The sequence below is a fragment of the Phalangium opilio genome, unplaced genomic scaffold, assembly GCF_054372755.1.
Source record: "Phalangium opilio isolate 3A_F unplaced genomic scaffold, DU_Popi_V2 ptg000045l_1, whole genome shotgun sequence".
Taxonomy (NCBI): Eukaryota; Metazoa; Arthropoda; class Arachnida; order Opiliones; family Phalangiidae; genus Phalangium; species Phalangium opilio.
Window position 1 is genome coordinate 5,441,499 of NW_028324168.1, and position 22,865 is coordinate 5,464,363.

The following is a 22,865-nucleotide window of genomic DNA, read 5'->3' on the forward strand; positions in this document are numbered from 1 at the left end:
AGGCCCAAATCAGTTACGCAATGATTTTAAATTTAATTTATGGTTATTTCCAATGGGTTAAGAAGGTATATACCCGTTTAGAATAAATTAATATCGAAAAGTTTATTGTTATAAATGGGTTTTTGTAACAACTTCTCAAGACCTTGATTTAAATGGGATAAAATGTTTCTTATCGAGTGTATGTAGTCTCAAGTTTTAGAGACGCTTTGTCATTGTGAAATGAATTTTTATTTCAATATTAAAACCAAGTTTCTTGTTACACTATAGACCAGGATCGTGTATCGTTTTACCATAATTGAATATTTAAAATATGGGCTGACCTACATAAGAAAAAAAAACATGAATTGAATACTTAGGTTTTAATATTAAAATAATTTTATTTTTATTGAATAAAAGTAAATGAAAATTTACATAATTTATCGGGTGCATATGGTTTTTAATGGAAAACTGAGTAGGTAGGTATCTTCAAAGAAGTGATTTATATGTTACAAAATTGTCCGTAACCGTAAGTGGGTCGGTCACTGGTCAAAATCCTTTAATTTAATTTGATTAATACAGTGTGAAATATTTACAAGGAAAAACCACGTTTATGACAATATTAATAACACTTATTTACAAGGCAAAAATGGTATTGAGTCGTCTTCAAGGGCTCATCACCAAATTTTGCTTTCACATTTACAAGTGGCTCTGCAGTTATCCTCACGTTTGTACTTATCTTGACATAACCAATTATGGAAAGTTTTATTTAATTCAACGCAGTTACTCCACATATCCGCGTAACCGCAACCGTTTGCTGGAACAAATTTATAATTATCAACAAGATCTATGGGTTTCTTAAAAACATTTCCTCGTTTAGTGCCCGCTGCAGACTTTCCTTGACTCAGATAAACTCAAAACTTTGTTTCTAAGTTCTAACCATGGACGAAGTAATACTACAACTTATAGGAACTAACTAGGAAGTTAGCGTCATCTATGCTAATCCTTAGTTTGTTTATTTTTTACAGTTTTAAGGCTTGAATTTTGTTAATTTTGTTACTTCGAATTTTAATATGGTTAGGCTTAAGGGTTGAATACTTACTGCAAAGTCTTTTGTGTTTGCATTGTCCGGGGCATTTTGAACAGGGGGAACCACTGGAGTATGGTCTGTTGAATCTATCGGGGTAGTTTCCACTACAGGGTACGTAATATTGATTATTATTGCGGTACTTTCTTTGGGTTTGAGAGTTGAGACATTAGAGGCAATATTGTCTCAAACTCCCGGCTGCTAAATATACTTTATAGTTGACGTTTACTTACATTGGACAGTAATTACAGACGTAATTGTAAAAAGGTTTGCGTACTCGGTCAGTACCGCAGTAATGAAAACCGCAACCAACTTTATGAGTACTGTACCACACCATCTGCAAGCATTCATAGCAAGACTTTTAGACTGATTTTTACACTTTTAACTAATATGAAACTTCAGTTTAACTTCACACTACAGTCTAAGGCTTTTACCTGAGTATAATGCCCCACTACAAAAGGATTATCAACTCTCCCACCATATGTAAAATTGGCATGTTCCATAAACCATAGTTTAATGGCGAAAAACCATGGAACTTTAACATTGGAAACGAATATATTTTGTCCACATGACCCATAGTCTATATTTATTTTTGGTCAAATAAATAATTATACCCTAGTAGTGACTTCATATAAAATCGTTAATAATAAATACCTTGAACCCAACGACCTCTGGCATCATCATGTACCAAAAGTTCGCATCTTTCGGCCCATCTTTGAGCATCTTCAGCTGCTCCCTTATGCCATGTCTGCGCGTAGGAGACAAAAATATATAGTTATACATAATGTATACTCGTGCATATAAAGGTCAAAGGAAATGAGGGTTTAATGGATTTCTTCGGTGGTTCCCAGCCTCTGGGAATCAATTTGGCGATTTGGGAATGAGGAAAAGGTTTTTTGGGGGTGTATATGTTGAGTTTGCTAGACTGTAACTCTTTATAGGCCTATACATACCATTTCTAACATGTCGCTAGCCGGAGGGTCCACTCTTGACCGAAAGAAGTTGTGGTAGACAACCGTTTTCTTGCGGACGTTGGAGTAACGAGTGTTGAGGTCGCGTTCTGATACGGCTTTACCGTAAAGTTTGGGTCCTGTTAAGATAAGTTAATTGGATATTAAGTCTTAAAAGGCTTAAGTTTGGTTTAATTTTTATTACGTGACCTTGAAATTGGGCTTAAATTTGTTCAAATTTTATCGTGTGACCTTGAAATTGGGCTTAAATTTGTTTAAATTTTATCGCGTGACCTTGAAATTGGGCTTAAATTTGTTTAAAATCCGCAAAACCTTTTAAAATATACTTTATTTATTTATTTGGAATAATTAAATTTAAGCATTAAAATTATATGAAGTAGGTGGTAAAGATCATTAAAGAAAGAAAGAAAGAAAGAAAGAAATAATATTTAAAAAAGAAAGAGTTGTCGACACGCAGTCTGCAAACGCGACAAATAGTTAACAGATGGTGTAGTAATAAAGAAACAGTGTATGTTTATATATACTTTTACTCTTATGGAAAGCCTGTCTGTCAACGGTCTATACTATATAGTATATGGAATAATTTATCATATATATAGAGTGAAGTAAGAAAAATTATGAATTTTTGATGAATGAGCTAGTGTTTGGTGCTTGAAGGGAAAATAATTACGAATCAACTTGGGAACTCTATGATCTGTGAGATTGAATCGATAACCATCGATTTCGTGTTACTGTTATCGTAAGCCCAATATACAGGGTGTTTCTGATAAGTCTGCATTCCATAAATTAATGGGGGTGTTCTTTGGGAAATCAATTTTGAGTCGAAAATGTTCCATACTTCTATCTATGACATTTTGTTCGCCCGGCACCTAATGGACACTGTTTTCGAGTTAAGATTGCATCTAGAGTATTTTAGGGATGACCAATTAAATTTAAATAATTAAGAAACTGTGAGAGACAATGATTTCTAATTTAATTAAGGGGGCATCCCTAAAACACTTAATGAAAAATGTTTTATATTTTGATGACAGTGAATCGTTTATTAAACTGAATTAAGATACATTAAAAACCACCCAAGTTGATATTGAGCTAAATAAACGTAGTTAAAAACGTTATCAAAATAACTATCCTTAATTAACGTACGTCGAAGACGGGTGGGGGCAACTCTAATTGCAATTGCTCTTAAGTTATAATTTAAAGTGACATTCATTTCACTTCACATCGCTTTAATTAATTTTTTTATTTAATATTTAACCACTACTATGTCGTTATAAAAGTTCATCCCAATCCCATATTGAAGCGGGGAAATATTGCGCCAATGTTAAGTTATCGTTTACATTACGTATCCTTCCGCGGTTAGTTTCACAATACCGCGTTTTACCACTGAGATTCATACAGGCTATCCCATCATATGCATAAGATGATCGACAAATTAGTCTCATAAAAAAAGGCTTGTTCTAGTTTGTCTTTGCCTTTAGGATAGAGGGTACGCTAATTACCAAAAAAAATGAGTGCCCGTTTTGTAATCTCGTGAATATATTTTAATCTAGTCATGAATATTGATTAATACAATTTTATTCTTTGCAAATATTTAGAGAGACATTCGCTTTTTATAAGCTACGGCAAATCAATTTTGTTTGTCGAAAATGCAACTTCTAGGACCAATTATGTTGCCACAAGGGATGAACCCCCTAACATTGGAGTGTTTTACGTATGACCCCTTAAATTTAATTAAGAAACTGATTTCAAGACAATGATTTAATGAATTTAATTAAGGGGTCATCTATAAAATTCTATAATCATAACTGGAAAACAGTGTGGCCCTTATGGCAACAAAATGTCGTAGAAGTTACATACATTTTGGACCCATCCCATTCATGTATGTACTTCAGTCCTTTAATGACCCTCCCCTTTTGTAACACTCTGTATATTAATTAATTAGTTAATGATATGATTGTGTACTTACTTGGCATCTTAGGAACGGCCCAACAGCTCAAATAACAACAAGCCATCAAACTTAGAATCTTTAAATATGAATTCATGATTAATTTATATTCCGATCCTTTTGAGCTTGAGCAAACTTGGAGCGTCCAATCTTGAAATTTATGAGCGTGGAGAAGAAAAAGTAAAGGAGATTGGGGAAAAGGAGGAAGAGTTCAAAGATGAAAAAGAGAAAAAAGAAAAACGGAAATTATTTTATCGATTTTATGGAAAGAAGATAGCTATGGGTTAATTTTTAATATCTAGGAAAAGTTTTGGTTCGAGCTAATTTTCTAGGCGCAATCTTTTTTAATTAGGTTCTATCATCGTGTTTTTTACGCAAATTAGGGAGTAACTTTTGTTGTTTGCTAAGTTGGGGTCCGTTAATTGATATTGCCCTTTTAGATAAAAGGGGAGTTATTGTTGTAGGGACCCCATCTTGGTTAAGTGGTGGAAAAATTTAAATTTTGTGGTAGCATAAGTTTATAAGAGTAGTTCCATAAGAATCGTATGATTTCCAAAAATACAAAATTCCAAAAAATCACAGTTTTTCTCAATAAATTTCAACTCGATTTTTCGGGAAGTAAAAAGGAAGTAAAGCTCCACATTTTAAGGAAAAAAAGACTTTAACAAAACCCCAAAATCCATTTCAAACTCTAGACCCTAACCCTTCTCTGAAAGTTTCAGAAAAAAGGGAACCCTATATAGCAAACTTCTATCTACTGAATTGAAAACCTGTCATATCAAGAGCAAATAATAAGTTCTCCTCACCTTTGGTGATGGGTCGTGCTTCTAGAACGTTTTTTAATGAGTCTAAGCGAACGAAGGATATGTCTTCAAAGCTAGTTTGTAACTAACAGTCTGAAGTCTTTCGCCTTATGTCTTGTCGTATTTAAAGGGGTAACCCTTTCTTTGAAACCACGTGTTACTGACAGAATATGTTCTGTTTTGATCGTAAGTCAAGACGTTGTTGTAATGAACCGCTATAGAAAAACCAGGCCAATTTAGTTGACTGACTTTCTTCAGGATTGGATACGGGACTTCTAAGGTTTGTTGGAAGGTCACTAAACTCTTTTATACTCTTCCTTGGCCCTGTTTTTCTTTTTTTAAAGTCTCTCAATTTTGTTTTGTTTTTCTTTTTTTAAATGTCTGAGAGAGGGAGTTAGGCTTAGCGGAGGGAACTCGATCTGTCTCACTCTCACTGTCGATCTTGACCCTAACTTATAAGCTAGATCCAGACGGCAAAAGAAGAGTGACAGATGTGTAAGGAACTAAAAAGGATCAAATCTATCCTTTCCTCTCACTCTCTCCGTTACGTCTCTCTTTTACTCTAAAAATGAAAGGGTTAAATGCAAGTATGGATATAGGGTTTTTGGGATGAGAATGGGTTTATGGTATTTGAGATTTATGCTTAGGATAGTAATAACAATTGGACGGGTTGGTCATTGAAATGTACTGTTACGTCTCTCTTTTACTCTAAAATTGAAAGGGTTAAATGCAAGTATGGATATGGGGTTTTTGGGATGAGAATGGGTTTATGTATTTGTGATTTAGACGTAGGATCGTAATAAAAATTGGACGGGTTGGTCATTGAAATGGTACTGTTTGATGTGGTCAAGTTTGTTTTGAAGGTAATGGTTCAGAAAAGTAGTTCTGGATAAATGATAAATGCCAAATTTCATGTTATTCTGCTTTATTTTATTATTTTGAGCCTTGGTTCGTAAGACATTTAGAAATTCGTATTCTACAGTTAAAAAATTTGTTTCAGTTGCAGAAAAAGGGCTACTTTTAGAGGTTAAACTATGAAATGCATTTAAATTCCATGAAATATAAGAAATAAACAAAAGTCGTGGTGCATTATTAGGCCTAAAACTTGTGTCATTTAGTTGAAACATAAACCTGAATCCAAGGCAACATTAGAAGACATATAATATAACCATATATTCACCATTGTTTTCAAAACTTAATCCCTTAACAAACAACATTTAAAATATAAGAAAGAAAGTGAAAGTCAATTTATGCTTGAAATTTCAGCCCGAGAGTCTCAAATTTTTATTTGTCCCTGGAATAAGCTTTTTAACGTATTATACCTAAGCCTAAATGTCGTTCCATCATTTGAAAATGACAGTTTTAATAAAGCAAAAAAATAATAAAAAAGAATTATAATATAAAAACTGAACTTAGGTAGTTGTTCATATCTTTAATAATAAGATATAATTTATCGCCTTTTTATTTTGAATTCAAACCACGCGACTTTAAAAAAAGAGAGGTGATGATATACGATTTTGATTTTAGTTAAATTTAAAAAAGAAAAATAGTATAAAAAATCTGTCGTACGATTACATAACCAATGATCGTGACTCAACCCTTTACTTTCTGAAGCCATTTTGTTTTAGTTTTTCTTTTTTCTGAAGTTTTTTTCTATGAAAAAGCTAGAACTTTTTACTTCCTACATCTCTTAATAGCTACCACGTGCTTTAATTCGGAAGAAAAAATAAAAAATTTAAAAGTTAACCTTTTTTTTACCAAAGTTAAAAAAAAAAAAGAAATACTGTTTCCTTTTGCAACTTTTAAGTAAGTAACTTTAACCCTTTCTTCTTCTTCGGAGATTTGAACATCGACTTTTAAAGGTTATACATTTAAAATTAAAGGAAAGGTTGAATGTATGAGAAAGGTTATTCAGAAACACATTTTAACTAAATACAAAATGAAAATAATATTTGTTTATAAGTAACTTAAGCCTATGCCCTTTGACCTGGAAGTCTTAATGGGAAAACAACATCTTTGATAGTATAGGGAAATAGCCTTCGTTTTATATGAAAAATAGGCCAAAACAAACCAACTTTAAGGCATATTTTTATTATGTAGATAAGAAAAACCGTACGTAAAGTCTGAGACATGCATTGTTGTCTGTTTTGTTCAGTTATGGCCAAACTGCAATTTAACCTAATTTGGATGCGACTGTACAATTTTATTTTACTTTCAAGTAATGGCTTTCTGATAATACGGATATTTTAGTGACTAATCCAGCAACATAAAGCCACTACTGAAAACGAATGTAGATTGATTGGTATACTTCATTCGTGGATCAACAACAGAATTTATGGGATTTTGAGACCTTCAACCGCTTAATCTCTTGTAAAAGGGAGTACATTATTAACTGGCGATGCTTTTGGAAGCTCCGTTTGTACTCAAAATGAATCCTTACGTGTAGAAATTAATCTTTCCCGGGTCAATTTCCCTTTCAAATTTATCCCCAAAGCCGTACGTACTTAACTAATTGCCCAAATACAAGAACATTGTCGGCTTAATTGAGAGAGAGAGAAAGATCTTTTGTTCTTATTTCTTCATTAAACCAGAGCCCCTATTTATTTTTGTGGAAATAAAAAGTAGGCTTAGTGAATCCTGATGAGTTTTTAATTGGAATGAAAGCTAAATATAGCAATTAGACAAATATTTAGAGAGCGTTATAGAAGTTTCTCATACATACCGACAGAACGTGGAGCGCTCTATGATAGACGTTAATTTGTATTTTAATTTTGTATTTTAATATAGGTATGTTTAAAACTTCACTAGGACTTGTAAGAGTTAAGACTAATTTGCAATTTATATTGAAAAGCACGTGTGATTTTTTTTCTCGCGCCAAAAACGAGTTAAGCCTAATTTGCAATTTATATTGAAAAGCACGTGTGATTTTTTTTTTCTCGCGCCAAAAACGAGTTAAGCCTAGTTTGAAATTTATATTGAAAAGCACGTGTGATGATTTTCTCGCGCCAAATGTGAGTTAAGCCTACTTTAAAATTTACATTGAAAAGCACGTGTGATTATTTTTCTCGCGCCAAAACGAGTTAAGTCTAGTTTGAAATTTATATTGAAAAGCACGTGTGATTATTTTCTCGCGCCAAATGTGAGTTAAGCCTAGTTGGAAATTTTTATTGAAAAGCACGTGTGATCATTTTCTCGCGCCAAATACGAGTTAAGCCTACACACGTTTTTCTTTAAATTTCTAAAACTGTCTATTGTCAACTCCAATAAAGGCTTTACTTAGAAAATAAACAATTAAATGCACGGACCTTCGGATCTGTTTATTTTTGAAGACAATTTTGCTGACATTGAAGGCGTGTAATATCTAATTAACACTAGCCGACCTACTGCTCCAGTTTTAATACGCGCTCTTTGTGTATTAACAAGATGTTCCATTGTTTTTCGCCTCGTTCCACATAAACGACCCTCGTTTCATTAAAAACCCTAATTACACACTCTAAACTAAAGAACTTATGACGCTTAATATGATATAAAACAACTTTGTATTTACTTCATTAATTCAAATCGTAAATTACATTTTTTTTTTCAAAATACATGATATTTTTTGTTTAAATTAACAAGTTTATACATCGTATACTATAACAATATTTTTCTATTTCATATTTATTTATTTAGCAACCATGTTTATTTAATTTCTTTTTAACATGTTTAACATCGGGATGGATATGATAACTTGATTTTTGGTGATTTCAGTGACTTGGTTGGTTTGTTGGTTTTTGGGCGAGGTTTACATTGGGACACAGATTGGTTGATTTGATTTAGGTCTTTGATATATTTTAAACTTAAATTAAAAAATGCATTTAAAATTAAGCAATAATATCAAATTTGGATTTTTATATTTTCAAGTTTTAAAAAAGGCTTTTTAGCGGATTAATTGTATCACTATCCCATTCATTAATTTTAATTTCAAATTTAACTTTCAAAGTAGCTAGCGAAATTTAATTTTATTTTATTTGCATAGGCTTTTTAAAATGAATACCAATCCGTGATACGTTAATTAATTTTTTTTTTTTTAGTTTTGTGTGAGTATTCAACTAAGATTATACCACGACAGTTTTGGCACCTCTTGATTTAACATTCAATTGGGGTTGTGTTAGGGTCACCGTAAGGTCATACCTAAGTATGCCCAGTTTATACATATGTATATAGAGAAAGTATATACTTTAGATTTGTTTAAAATAATTATTGCACCTATGCCATAGAAATGAAGTTGATACTTGAAAATAGGTGCTTTTTCTGGTTCTTTTTTTAATTGGGTTTTCATTTTGTAAATATTTTAGGGAATAAGCTAATTTATCGTAAAATGTTCGCACCGTTGGTTTCGATTTGTCGTAATTTGAATTTCCTAAACTTTTGATCGATTTATTTCATGTAAATTAGGTGGGGAACGTCGGTTTAGGTTTTAGTTTTGGGTGTACATAAAGTCAGGGCTAGAACGTTTTTATTTATCAGTATTTACAACATTTTAAATAATTAAATTAAAAACTTTATTCAGGAATAAATAAGTCCTCCATTGATAAGTACTTTAACGATAAACAGTTACTTAGTTGATTATTGGTTGTGGTGGTGTTGGCGTTACTGTTTGATCATAGTGGTGCCCCCTCGGCGCCTAATTCCTTGTTATCGAATTGAGTTCTCACAAAGTAAGTCGTTAATTGACCTTTACCCTTTACGTAAATTTGACCCCGGCATTGACAGTCGTAGCCGCAATCCATTAGTTTCTTTGCGGTGTCCTCTGTGACCTTTAATGAAGTGTTATTTATAAAAAATTTTGGGTTAATATTTGACCCCCATCAATATATCAAGAGTTCTAAGACTTTAACCTTGACCCAAGGTCAAAAATATCAGTTTTAGGCTTAACCATTGAATTCCGTCCTAATATCAAGAGTTTTAGGCTTAACCTTTCACCCCCGTCAAAATATCAGAGTTTTAGGCTTAACCTTTTACCCCCGTCAAAATATCAGAGTTTTAGGCTTTAACCTTGACCCCCGGTCAAAAATATCAGTTTTAGGCTTAACCTTCGACCCCCCCGCCATCAAAATACTCACTTGTATTCTACCGGCTAACCCGCAACTGTCCATTCTACTAGCCACGTTAACAGTGTTACCCCAGATGTCGTATTGGGGCTTTTGTGCCCCTACAACTCCGGCTATAACTGGTCCATGATTTATACCTGAAAAGACACGGATATCCGTCATTATACTTGTGTAAGTAGGCCTTGGCAAGAATAAATGTTGGCTAAAAACGTTAAGCCTTTGCTTCCTGAAACAAACTGTGTGAGTTTTGCTCGGAAATTCATCCCTAAAGTTTGCACGCCCGGTTAAACCCGAGGATAAGTCTAAGCCTTGATCCCATTAAGTAAGTCGTTCTACTATACTGTAGTCTATACTTTCTAGACGTCTGTACCCTTTTCAGTATATCCAACTGGCTAAAGTGTTTATCTAAGCAATCCTAAAACCCCGGGCTGGTAAAGATAAAAGACATCCGTTTGTATACGAGACACTATGGTCCGGTCTCAAGGCTAGCTAGGTTTACTTCCTTCCGGTTTCGAAGACTAATGCAATTGGTTAAAAGTCTACTGTCAGACTCGCAGAAGACCGCAACCAGTATTTTGAAATAAATCAGGAAACATATTTGCTCGTAATATTTTGGTTTAGTTATCTCTTAAGTCTTTTGTTTAAAAGAATTTAATTAGCTAAGTTTTCGCTTGTTACGTAAGCTCATCTTATCTCGTCTAATTAACAGAACTAATTAAGATATTTTCAAAATTAAGCCTTTTCATTATATTAAAAATAGCTTATTTTTCTATGACCTTTTGACCTCAAGATTTCAAGCATTTAATTTTGTTATCTCTAGCAAAAGCTTTAAGCTTGCTTTAAATATTTTGTTAAAAAGTTTAAAATATTATGTTTAAATTCAATTTAAACATTTGTGGCAAATTTTCGTTACATGAACAAATACGTGAACTTATAAATGATACATAATAACGTTACCCTAAATATTTTTAACCATAAACTCCAGTATACGAGCAATACCATAACTTAACCGAGGGTACCTAAACTAAATCGCACTATAAATTACAGAAAAGATCTTCCAAGCTCTGAGCTACACGCAAACCGATAGTGTCTACCCCCTTGTACGATTCTAGTGACATCGATTTTCAATACGGTTTACTTTCCCCGATATCAGCAATTTAGTTTCATGTCCCTTTTCCAAAACAAACAAGTCCCAATTTATTAAATCTGAAAAGAAATCTCGAAGAAAAGGTATCCTATCCATGTATAGTAAACACCACCCTATTCTCAATTTAAACAACAATAAAACCCATGATAATATAAATAATATCATAAGATATGTTCCATAAGTATGACAATGCCTATACAAGTTCGTAATGCTAGAGATTTACACCTCGAGCTAGAGTTGTTCTAGCGAGAATAGACCCAACCAACAAATAAACAAGTTGGGTTAGTCTAGTCTCCATCTAAGGGATAGGATTACGTGACTAACAAAGTTTACTGTAGTACCATCTGTCGTTGAGCAACGAAAACAAATCTCTTATTTTTCTGATTGGTTTAGAGTCTGACTCTTGTGGTAAAACGGGTTCTGCGCATGGCAAAATCAAGCCAATCAGGTTATCCCTTTCTCACCTCAAAACCCGAGCTCGAGATCTGAGCCGTTATAAAAATTCAAAAGATTTGTAGGTTGGGTCTAATAGCTACACTCGGTTTTGCGGGACCATTCCATCTAGATCCTATTTAGTCTGAACTAAGCCCTTGACAGCATCTCCCTCACCAGGCGTCGTCGCTTTACCTCGAATCTATGACCTACCTCACTCACTTCATGATAAGCTCCAGTTTTTAAGTTACCAGTGACAAACTTACGGAACATATCTTAGCGATGAACTTATGGTGTAGATAATGTGGCAAGAAAAGTACATGTACTGACCGACTCTTAATCGGAATCTTTGAAAAGATTCCCGATTGATTTGGTCCAAGAGCGTCATGAGTGAGAGAGCGAATTCCACCAGGGAAACTACATTATGATCTTCTCTTGTCTTATCCTGGATAGGTTTAGTTTTTTTTTTCGTTTGCGTTTCGATTCGTTTTGTTTTTTCCAATTGCAAGGCATCCAATGATCCCAATGGCCAAAAAAAGTAAAAAGGAGCGAAGGCCAAGTAGGTTGGGTTAAGGAGAATAGAGCAAATAAGACAATAAAAAGATATATAACAGACTGAAAAAAAGTACACGAAAAAAGAAATCATTGGAACTAAAGTCAGTTTCCGATTGATTTACGAAAAGTTCTGTTTGGTTCTTAGGCTATTTTCTATGTCGTTAAGCCTTGCCAAAGAGTATGGTGTGCTTACGCTATACGTTACGTATAGAAGAGACTTTAATGCTTGTTTGTTTTCCGCCTTCAATCTTGAAAGGGGTAGGCCTAGGATTCAACATAGAAAAACAGGTTTGCTACTGGAAGATTTGCTATACTTCCAAAATATACAGGGTGTTTCTGATAAGTCTGTAAATAAATGAAGGGGTTGATGTTCTTTGGGAAATCAATTTTGAGTCGAAAATGTTCTGTACTTCTATCTATGACATTTTGTTTGCCCTAAGGGACACTGTTTCAAATCTAGTTATGATTTTCAAGAGTGTTTTAGGGATGACCCCTTAATTAAATTAGAAATCATTGAGTGTTCAGTTTCTTAATTAATTAAATTTAAGGGGTCATCCCTAAAATACTCTGGATGCAATCTTAACTCGAAAACAGTGTCCCTTAGGGCAAACAAAATGTCACAGATAGAAGTTATATTTTCGACTCAAAATCGATTTACCAAAGAACATCATCCCCCTTAATTTATGGAGTGAAGACTTATCAGAAACACCCTGTAACGTAAGCGTTAGCTGTTACTATAGTCTTTGGTTCATACCATATGGACTACTCCTATATCCAGATGTAGTTTGTATGGGTTGTTTACAACGTAAGAATGAACTGAATTTCATTTTAAAAACGACCTGGATTTATGGGAAACTCTTTTCATTCTGAGGTTGAAATATTGACCTGTTTTTTTTCACGCAATACGTTCCATTGATTCTGTCTTTCAAAGACAATACTGTTTAAGGCAGGAGCAAAGATATAAAGGAGTATATACATTCGTAACCTTTCTGCCTTTGCTTCTATTAGCTATGACCTTTTGGAAGCAATAAGGATGGACTATATAGGGTATTTGAGACTTATGAGATCTTGATTTACGCTTGAGTCATTGAATTGAACCACCAGAGATTTTTTTTAAAGGACCAGTTTGCCCAATCGCTCTAAGGGTATGTTTTCCCTTCACTTATGTTTGGGTAACGGTTAGGATTTAAACCTTGAATGGCTAGACGTAATACCAGGAATGCAATACAGTTAATAGGAATGATGGTGTAGCTATTTTCATTCAACGTATCTAGAAGGATTTTGTGCGAAGAGCTAGACTAGGCCAACTAATGAAAATACAGTTAGAAAGACGTTGGAATAGGGACTTGGCAATTCGGGCTTAACTCCGCCCCCCAGCGCCATTATGGTAGGTTTTTTTTACAGAATGAAAGCTATATAAGCCCCTCCTCCTGGTATGTTTTTTAGCATGACGTAGTAATGCCAAGTCCCTATTATGAGGCGTGACGGATAAAAAGTTTCAAGCCCGGCCCATAAAACCCAGGTAGAAATTAACATGGAATATATTTCGGCGCACAATGATTCTTAGCAGCTATATGCATTCCAGGTATTACTTCTTGGTTGAAGATGTAATGTTTTGGCTTTTGATGCTATTTTCGGACCCTTAAATGTATAGTTTTGTGTCTAGATCGTAGCTAGCTCTTTATTTGAAGTATAGATAAGAGACTACAGTACTTTTTGTCCAAAAAACAAATTGTAACTATCTATCTCTATACTTACTTAATGTTATTGGAAATTGTTCTCTGTATTTTAGGATATGTACTTGGGAACTCGATTTATTTAGTCATTAAAAAAGGTACTTAAAAACATCTTGAAGGCCTTTTATTATACAAATCAAAGTTAATTTAATGCGAATTAAACTTAAGTAGCGAAATTTTATAACCCATTTAAATGCATTTCAGTCGAGAGGTATTTCGATATAGGCCTAGGTGTTCATCTTATTTATTTTATTTTATTTATTTTATTTATTTTATTTTATTTTTTTATTAAATAAAGTTCGAGTTCAAGTTTTTCAATCTGATGGAAACCCCCGGCACGAAAAAAAGTAGACTATATTCAAATTTAAAGCTAAAAAAAAGTGTGTGCATTTTGAATTGGGAAAATTTCTCACACACTCTGGAAAAAACCGATTGAATTTTATCTCCCATCTCCCCTCTCTTCTGATATCTTGGAAACGATCCGTCTACTCTGAAATTTTAGAATATATCCTATTTCCTTTTGCCGTTCAATGCATTTCTTCACGCATTCACCTGCACCATCTTTGAATTATCTAAGCCTTAGCAAGTTCAAGGTATAAGTATTTTAAAAATCCACGTGCAGTATTAAGATTCAAAACAATCCTTTCGAAATAAATAAAGAAAATTCATTGGTTTCCATGGCAACGTCTACGAAATAGAATTCTTAACAGCTTTTAAATTATCGTCTGCTGATTTATGTTTGTTAAGCCTTTAAAATCAGTTCAATAACAAACAGTTCTGAGGAATGACTTAATTTTGATTGGTCTTATATGTTCAAATATTGAATTAGACTGCCTTAAAGAAAACGTATTGGCTGAATGGTTTCCATAGCAACGTCTACAGCTTCTAAATTATAGTCTGCCGATTTATGTTAAGATTAAGTTAAGCCTTTAAAATCAGTTCAATAACAAACAGTTCTGACAAATGACTTAATTTTGATTGGTCTTATAAGTTCAAATATTGAATTTATCATGTCATATAACCACTGTACATCAAAATAGACAGCGGATAAAAGATGAATAGCATCGCGTTGCGTCATCTCGTTCTGTCACACGAGATATTTGGCGGGAAACTCCACCATCTGGCGCGCGCGTTCGATGGTGAAAGATGAACTCTGTACCCTACTACCATGGATGAAGGATGCGCGTGAAAAACATTCGACGCTCAAGAGGATGTGCAACTCCCTATACTAAAAAGTAGACAAGTCGATACTAGCGCCGCCTGCCTATCAGCGCTGGAAACCCTCGTGGGAAAAATCAAAAATACTGGACACGAGAAAAAAACACGCGCTACCCAGGCTGGGAAATAAGGATATTTTTTAAACTAGTCCTTTGGACCAGTGACCCCCTAGTGTCTGAAATCATTTACTGGTCTCCGGACTGGTCCCAGCCTTTGCTCTCCAATAGATTTGCAATTAATAAACTGGTCCCGAGGACCAGTAACCCCCACTTCTTGAATTAAAAAACTAGTCCAAGCAATTAATAAACTGGTTTTGGACCAGAGGAAGTGTGCTATTTCCCAGCCTGGCGCTACCGTCGATTTTTTCCTTAGCGTCGTCTGCTAGAAGCAAAACAGTGATTTTTTTTTTCTTATGTCCAGTATTTTTTATTTTTCCCGCGAGAGTTTCCAGCGCTGGTAGCCAGGCGGTGCTAGTATCGACTTGTCTACTTTTTAGTATAGGGAGTTGCACATCCTGTAGAGCGTCGAATGTTTCTCACGCGCATCCTTCATCCATGCTACTACTGCAGTATATTATTACGATTGTAGGTATTCAACGGAATAAAGTCTAGAATTGCGTCTTCTCAGAGGCGAATCGGATTCAAAGAGACAAGATATCAAAAGAGAGGAGAAATTCTAGAACCTTTCCTCCATGCCGCTGCCGGAACTACAACCGAAAGTGCATCTCTCTCAAGTCTGAGATTTGGAGCTTGCCTTCCCTTCAAATGAATCAAAAACCCCTTGAGTGTATATAACGCTTTTGTTCGAGGCTTTCAGCCCTGGGGGACTTAGGGTTAAGAATTTCTGTTTAAGCTTTCTGACAATAATATTGAAACAAGCTATAGACGTTAAGTTTGACCTTGCTTACCTTTCTGGGATCTCTTGGTATCTGAACGCAGCGTAAAATAAAAATGTTTACGAGGTTAAAGTTAGTTTTAAAACCTCTTAAAGATTGAAAATTTGTCTATTTTTTTAAACAGTTTCGCATTTTAGCGCTAGCGTATTTGAAGCTGCAAGTTGTAGCACTCAGCGAGTAGTCTCGAGGGTTTTTGCCGTAAGCTTATTGCCAAGATTAACATCATAATTTAACATGTTGAAATCTAATGGACTTTAAGCTGTTTTGTAGGTATTCCCATAGGGGCGCCTTCACATAACCAACCAACGTTATAAATCCATATTCCATTAGACCGACTAATAATATACAATACTTGAAGGTTTAAAGTTTGATGTTTAAGGTTGGGAAAGATGGGATTATACTTTAAGATATGGACAGACTTATTAAGCGGAAGTAGAGATGAAATTGAAGTTATCAATAACCCATAATTCCATGAAAGAAGTCTTTACACAAAAACTATATAATTTAGTTGGTTACTTTGTGGGGGATTCGGGTAATCATTCTACTAAGAGCATCGAAGCATGCAGGCGACTAAAGATAACCGTACAAGGTTAATAGGAGATAATCCAAGCATTTAATCTGCTAGAGCCATAGAAAAGAGAACAAAGATAAAAGTTCTGTCCCTTTGGACTTACCCCCTTCTCTTCTTTCCCCGGTTGAAGTCCAGAGGCGGCCATGTAAGTGCTGGCGATCGTCTTAATCTTTTCGATACCGCTGAATTTCGGTTTCAACAGAAGCTGCGCATGCCCAAGAATAAAAAAATTATTATTGATGAATTTCTCAGAAAAATTTAAGGGTTAATTAATTACTAAGCACAATTCTTAGAACACCTAAACCTAATTTTCCGATAATTATGTTATCCCACGCATCCAGATAATGTTAAGAGGCTTAAATATATTTTTTTTTTGGTTCTTAGGATCTTAGTCTTTTCAGGAATTCTTTTCTCTTTGACATTTACGACGTAAATTACAGCAATATTTATAGATAGTGATAAATTTTTTGACCTATTTTTATATCTAATAAATACGCTATCCAATTTTATCTCCTCTTTAAGAGAAGCTCTTAATATTTTGAAGGTTTCCCGCGGTTTTTTCCCAAGGAATAAATATATCATGTTTTTGGCGAGAAAAAAATTCGGAAAGAATTTTAAGTATTCTGAACGCGGCTTCTTTGGAATGTCTGGCGTATGAAAAATTGCGGGAAAAAAGAAACACACACAAATCAAATTGTTTAGGATCGAATTTACTACACGATAAATTCAATAAATGATATATGATAAAACGTAAATTTCAGATTCTGTTCTTAAGGGACGGATAAATTTCCTTCTTTTATTAAAATAATAAATACTAGCAAGTTTTAAAAAGCTACTGTATATTTTAAACAAGTTATAAAACTAGAGTAAACAAGAATTCAAATGAAGTTAAGCCTTTGCCCTTTTTTTCTTTTTGGAAACATTTTTTATTTAACTTTTTAAATTTTATGCAAAATTCGTGTTTCCATGGTAACGATCCTCCGGGTAAATATTTTAGCGTCCTGAATACATTCAGAAATATGTGGGTATTATTTTTCATTCTGGTTTCATGAATAACAAATTGAATTAAATAATACCAAGGCTTAGGAAAAAAAGCTACTTGGCCTAAAAGATTTCTTTTATAATGTATTCCATTTTTCTTTCACAGAAGTTCTGAGTGATTCTTAAGAAAAACAGCGCTGAGTATAAGAAAGAAAATTCTGTTTCAATATGTATATGGAATTATATGATGGGTGAGTTAATATAATTATTTAATTAATTACTACGTAACGTTGGGCCTTGGCTTTGAAAATGATTAGAGGCGAAGGGAGTATGCTAAGCCTAACTTTTAAAAATGTCTTATAGCCTAAATAGTCTACTATAGTTTCAATTTCTTAAAGTGCATGAAAGGCCCGAACATAATAGCACACCATCATTAAACCTTAAAATTAAATAAATCCACCCACGTGTGGTTCTAATAGGGACACAGACATCTAAAGATCATTATGTGCGACACTCCGAATTGATTAGTTAATGCCTCTTAGAGCCCGGTAACAAGCGAGAGACATTTAACAAGGAAGCTAAATCAAAGCTCCGTTGAATTTTCGAACCCATTTGTTAAGTATGCACCGAATTTAACATATCACTGACCATTTTAATCTCAAGTTCGTCTTAGCCTTTGAGCTATAGTTGTATTACTAAAACCTACAATGCATTCAAAGCCATTAATATGGTAGCTCGTAAAAAGGTCGGTGTAAGATTTCAGCATGTATCCTTAAACCCCATTTTCATTTAAAACTCGAACACTTCACCCTTAGCCCATACCCGCTTGTAAAGCTGTGATTCACACGAAAGGTGACTTGTTGTTTTGTCGAAGTAGCCCATCACTAAATGGATCGTTAGATTTAATCGATAAAGGTGTCGTTTACTGTCGAAAAGTATATTCGGAGTCAATGTCACATGACATTACTTACAACGGGTATGGGATATTGACTTAGCCTATTTCAATACTGTCAAATAACATTGTGAAAAACATAAGGATAGTAATGCTAGAGAGAAAGCGATAATACACTTGGGATTTGCTCGAGCTCCAATAAGGTTCTGTCGACTGAATAAAAATCGAAGTAGAATTTGGCAATGAACTTTGTATATTTTAATTGCAAACGGAAGGGTATTCCCTTAACACCTTTCTCATTAGTTAACTTTCATAGTTAATTTGCATAATTAAAGTGAGATATACGCTTTACATTGTAGTTACACTCCTTTTACCTAAGGTTACTTTGCAGTTTTAAATTTTCACCTTCTAAATTTACAAGCAAAGATAGGAATGATCAGCCCCTAGACAAAGATATTTCCCAAAGGGTATATGTTACCCAATTTTAATAAAAAGAACCTAAATTCCCTATTTAAATCTACTTATTAAATACTAGCCTGTATGTAATATAGTTGTAAGAATTAATTGAATAATGGATTCGGTAAAATTGATAATTCAGAGCAGAATTTAAGGATTAATCATAGGTTCATAAGGTATGTTCAATGATAAGTTTATCACTGGTAACTTAGAAACTGGAGCTTGTCATGAAGTGAGTGAGGTAGGTCATAGATTCGAGGTAAAGCGACGCCTGGTGAGGCGCTACATATCAAAGGCTTAGTACAGACTAAATAGGACTAGATGGAATGGCCCTGCAAAATTAACCGAGTGTATTCAATTCTCGAACTAGCTCGAGCTGAAAGTCTCTAGCATTACGAAGTATAGGTAGTGGACGTCATACTTATGGAACAGTTATTTTACTTATGGTGAAACGCTGTGAAATCTAATTTCCCTCTGAATTATCTTTCATGGGGCTGAATATACCCTCTCTACAGTTAATCCGTCCAATTAAAGGGTGTTAAGAGCTAGGGAGGTAGTGGGAACGGCAAACGTAAAGAGGGGGATGGGAGAGGATGCAAAATGGCCAACAGTTTGAAAATTTCAATTAACTACATCCCCTCATGCAAACGGGGAGAGAATTTGAGATAAATCTGGTCACGGGGGACGCTTAACGAACCTTATCAAAATCGCAGATGATTTCGTTCAAGAGCCTCAAACACTCTAATCCCTGTTTGTTCACGTCCGTTTCGTCGTAGAATTCTTTGTAGTTTGGAATTGAAGCGAACATTACCGCCACGCTGGTGTAACTCTCGTGGTAAAGCTCCTATAAACAAAAACAAAGAAAAAATAAAGATTAGGCTTAGCTCCTTTGCAACGACAATTTAACTCAATTCTTCGGTGATTTTCTCACCATACAGACAAAATACTATCGCCTTGACCCAAAACAAAAACCTAACCTAAACAACTGACCAATCACCATCGCGAGGCATCCTTCCCAATTGCAAAAGTAATCCAATGAATGATTAAGACCGATTGACCACTGACTGAGCTGGCCACTACTAGACCAAGGCTTAGTGTCTAATAAACCGTGACACGTTTTCGCTTTTGCCCTTTACGAACTCTACAGATCTGAGGTATCTCTCCTATTTCATCCTAAACCGCCTGAAGATAGTATCAACACCGAAACATTCAGAGCCTCGAAAAGTACGCTAACCCAAAGTTTCGAAGTGCTATAGTCTGCTACTACGAACCTTCTCGTGACGTCACTCGGTTTTAGCGACCCTATTGGAAGTCGTCGGCATTTGGCATAAAATTTAGACTACCAATATTGACGTCACGTCCCCGTAGCTCCTCCCCTATCAGTACCACTCTATATCCCACAATACCTCGCGAAATATAATGGGGTACCCTCATGCAGGAAACCAATTTCAAACAGACTTCGAATTTATAGACTTCTGCCAAACTATTACCTGTGTAAGAGCATTGTTTAGAAGGAATCTTTCAGCCACATGAGCAGGTAGGATATTCTCCAGAAGGATTTTGTTGATGCTACCCATCGTTTCGAGTTCCTCTTGTTCCACCTGCACTTTAGTTCTCCACAAAAAGTCTGCCCTTGACGTGGATTCGATCTGCCAAAAGGGTTTTTACCATACAAGAATAAATTGGTCAGAGTTCGGGTTAGTTTATCCTGATAATCCTTAAGGGTTTTTCGGATGGAAATAGCTAAGGCCTAACGTTAAAAGGCATTAGCTTGTCTGTTACAGATAGAAGTCCTTGATCTTCAAGGCCATGAATATATATGGTTAGGTTTTATCGAAAGTATGCTTATGCAAAGCCTATCACAGATTAAGGTGCACACAACCCTTCACGCTCCCTTTCAAACCCAACCCGCTGTAGAACGTCATAAATACTCCTGCTTAGACATAGTGACATACCTGTCTATCCAGAACGTGTAGAACTATGACAAACACCAATAGAAAGAGTAGCACGCTCCAAGATGAAGGAATGTCTATGAGACTTGTATTTCAAAGAAAAAAGTCACAGAACGTAAAAACTCTTTAGAAGAAAAAAGGGGCTATGGGGAGTCATTACTGAATGTAACAACGCGTCATACCCATCTCTGTCTTCCAATGGAGAACCGAAAATATCTGGCCGGATGAGTAAAGACGCGGTAGCGTACAAAAACCACGTGACTAGCATAACTGTCAGTTTCCAGATGAAGGATACACGAAGATAGACCGATACGGCCGTTAGTGTTAACGTTGCTGCGAAACTATGATACTGGACATGGACATAAAAGAAAGTTTTTTTCTTTTCTGAAGGGTTTTACTTCACGACATCCTTCTCACTCTACAGGGTGTTAATGATAAGTCTGCATTCCATAAATTAAGGGGGATGTTCTTTGGGAAATCAATTTTGAGTCGAAAATGTAACTTCTAAGACATTTTGGCGTCCGGGACTCAAAATCGTTCACCCAAAGAACATCAACCCCTTAATTTATGGATGCAGACTTATCAGAAACACCCTGTATACCAGAAGGACACCCGAATGTCTCCTAAGATTTATTACTGTTCTGAGAGTTAGTTACCTGTGGCAGTTTACAATCGGAGTCGTATATGAGACTAGTGGTATTGTAGGTATAGTTGACTGATATTAATATGGGACCATCTTCCTCTGAAGAACACGTTATCTAAAAGGTTTACGTAACTATATTTAATGGAGAAGTCGAGTTAGGTCTTTCTAATTTGATTTAGAACCTAATTCCGTTATAACTTGACACAAATATGTCAGGACTACTAAGCCTAACGTTTGGATTGAATTGAATTTAATCCCTCTCCCCCCATAAAGGTAGACGAAATTTAGGTCAATTTAAATTGGGACCTGTCTCTTTTTACGACCTGAACGACAAACTGTCAACTGTGATCAAAATCGAAAGACAATGTCTGACAATCTAGGAGGGAATTAAGAGTTTGAAGGGTTTTTTTTTGCACCCCTCTTTGAAACTAAAAATGTCAATTTTCTTTATATCCTCCTTTCTCATTTCATTTGCATAATTGATTTCTTTTTCAAGGTTGGAAGTTTTTTGTCTGATGTATATCGGAAAAGATATTATCGGAGAATTTATCTTACTCAAAAGTTTTAAGCTGATATTTAAATCAAGGTTACGAAGTAGATGAACCCCTCCCCAAAAAAAATTAAATTTAATTACCATATTAATGAAATTAGCCGAAACAATGAACGCCATGGTTGCCAAAAACAGTAAATCTCTTAAAGTTTGACTCCTGGTTAACTTGGCCTTACATTGTTCTTGTTGCGCAGTTGTACTTTCATCCTCCGCAACCTTTTTAAAAGATTCAAAGTAGGCTTAACGTTAATCCTAATTATATACCGTGTATAATCTTACTTGGCATTGAGGCGCCCACGTGGCCGCTGTTAGTGTACCAACTACTATCGAGCACGAAGCTGTTAAAGCTATCAAAGTAAATGTTCTGCCCCCCACCCGTAATGATTAGTTAAACCTAATTACTTATAATTTAGGCTGGCTTGACTTACATTTCTAGCACCAAATATTCGATAAACGATGTACATAAGAAAATAGCGCATGCGCTAGCCATGTACCAACGAAAATAAGAATCGTCTATGTTACGATACTGAGATTCTATTGAAGGGTCTGTGAACCGTAGAAGGATTGGGTTCACGTCTTCAGTAACTCTACACTGCCTGTAAATATTTGTGTTTACTTAAATCAAATTACGATCGAATTGACGCAGTTATGTTGTCAAATTGTCTATTTTATTTTCAAGTTTCGAGATATTTTCGGTTTTAAATTAGATAAGCTAAGGCCTTTTCAGACGATAAAACTTTTTGATTCATTTACATGAGTTGAGTAAAATAGTTGGGTCATGTCAACAGAAGTTGGACAAGTTGAAGACCCACCAAATTATAAATTGATCACAGAACAATTTTTGCTAACTCAACTTTTTGACCCATGTAGTTGAATCAGGGGTAAATAACGAAAGGAGTTAGAGACGCTAGCTTCCGTAGTGTAGAATACAGTGGGACTTTCAAACGTAGACACAGAAAAGA

At 34.9% G+C, this 22,865-nt stretch overlaps 2 protein-coding genes across 3 annotated transcripts in view; both read right to left on the reverse strand.

Moving 5' to 3' along the window:
• Positions 1-426: 426 nt before the first annotated feature.
• On the reverse strand, positions 427-4,076 carry LOC149677033 (cysteine-rich secretory protein 2-like). The gene is made up of 7 exons (XM_089838519.1): positions 4,001-4,076; positions 2,017-2,153; positions 1,718-1,811; positions 1,498-1,643; positions 1,297-1,400; positions 1,079-1,170; positions 427-793 (listed from the first exon to the last, which is right to left on the reverse strand). Exons 1-7 carry the CDS (start codon positions 4,074-4,076, stop codon positions 654-656), a joined length of 789 nt encoding a protein of 262 aa, XP_089694645.1. The 3' UTR covers positions 427-653.
• A 4,326-nt stretch (positions 4,077-8,402) lies between these two features.
• The window catches only part of Ac76E (adenylate cyclase type 2 Ac76E), a 38,106-nt gene continuing 23,643 nt past the window's right edge, over positions 8,403-22,865 (reverse strand). Inside the window, exons 12-24 of one of the 2 annotated variants that reach the window (XM_089837997.1) lie at positions 22,332-22,499; positions 22,183-22,267; positions 21,988-22,119; positions 21,367-21,468; positions 20,893-21,059; positions 20,714-20,795; positions 20,249-20,407; positions 19,456-19,602; positions 16,533-16,634; positions 15,871-15,891; positions 11,785-11,899; positions 9,888-10,012; positions 8,403-9,581 (exon numbers count right to left, since the gene is read on the reverse strand). In XM_089837997.1, coding sequence (XP_089694123.1) covers positions 9,426-9,581; positions 9,888-10,012; positions 11,785-11,899; positions 15,871-15,891; positions 16,533-16,634; positions 19,456-19,602; positions 20,249-20,407; positions 20,714-20,795; positions 20,893-21,059; positions 21,367-21,468; positions 21,988-22,119; positions 22,183-22,267; positions 22,332-22,499 — 1,561 coding nt within the window. In that variant the 3' untranslated portion in view covers positions 8,403-9,425. The remainder of the gene's footprint in view (positions 9,582-9,887; positions 10,013-11,784; positions 11,900-15,870; positions 15,892-16,532; positions 16,635-19,455; positions 19,603-20,248; positions 20,408-20,713; positions 20,796-20,892; positions 21,060-21,366; positions 21,469-21,987; positions 22,120-22,182; positions 22,268-22,331; positions 22,500-22,865) is intronic. The other variant, XM_089837998.1, reaches the window with a different exon arrangement.

Excerpts from the sequence above, each read along its gene's own strand:
- LOC149677033 (XM_089838519.1), bottom strand. The coding sequence starts at position 4,076 with ATGAATTCATATTTAAAGATTCTAAGTTTGATGGCTTGTTGTTATTTG. Across the intron at positions 1,644-1,717 it reads CAGAGGTCGTTGGGTTCAAG|ACTATGGGTCATGTGGACAA; the intron begins GTATTTATTATT and ends AAATAAATATAG. Across the intron at positions 794-1,078 it reads CAAACACAAAAGACTTTGCA|CAAACGGTTGCGGTTACGCG; the intron begins GTAAGTATTCAA and ends AATTTGTTCCAG.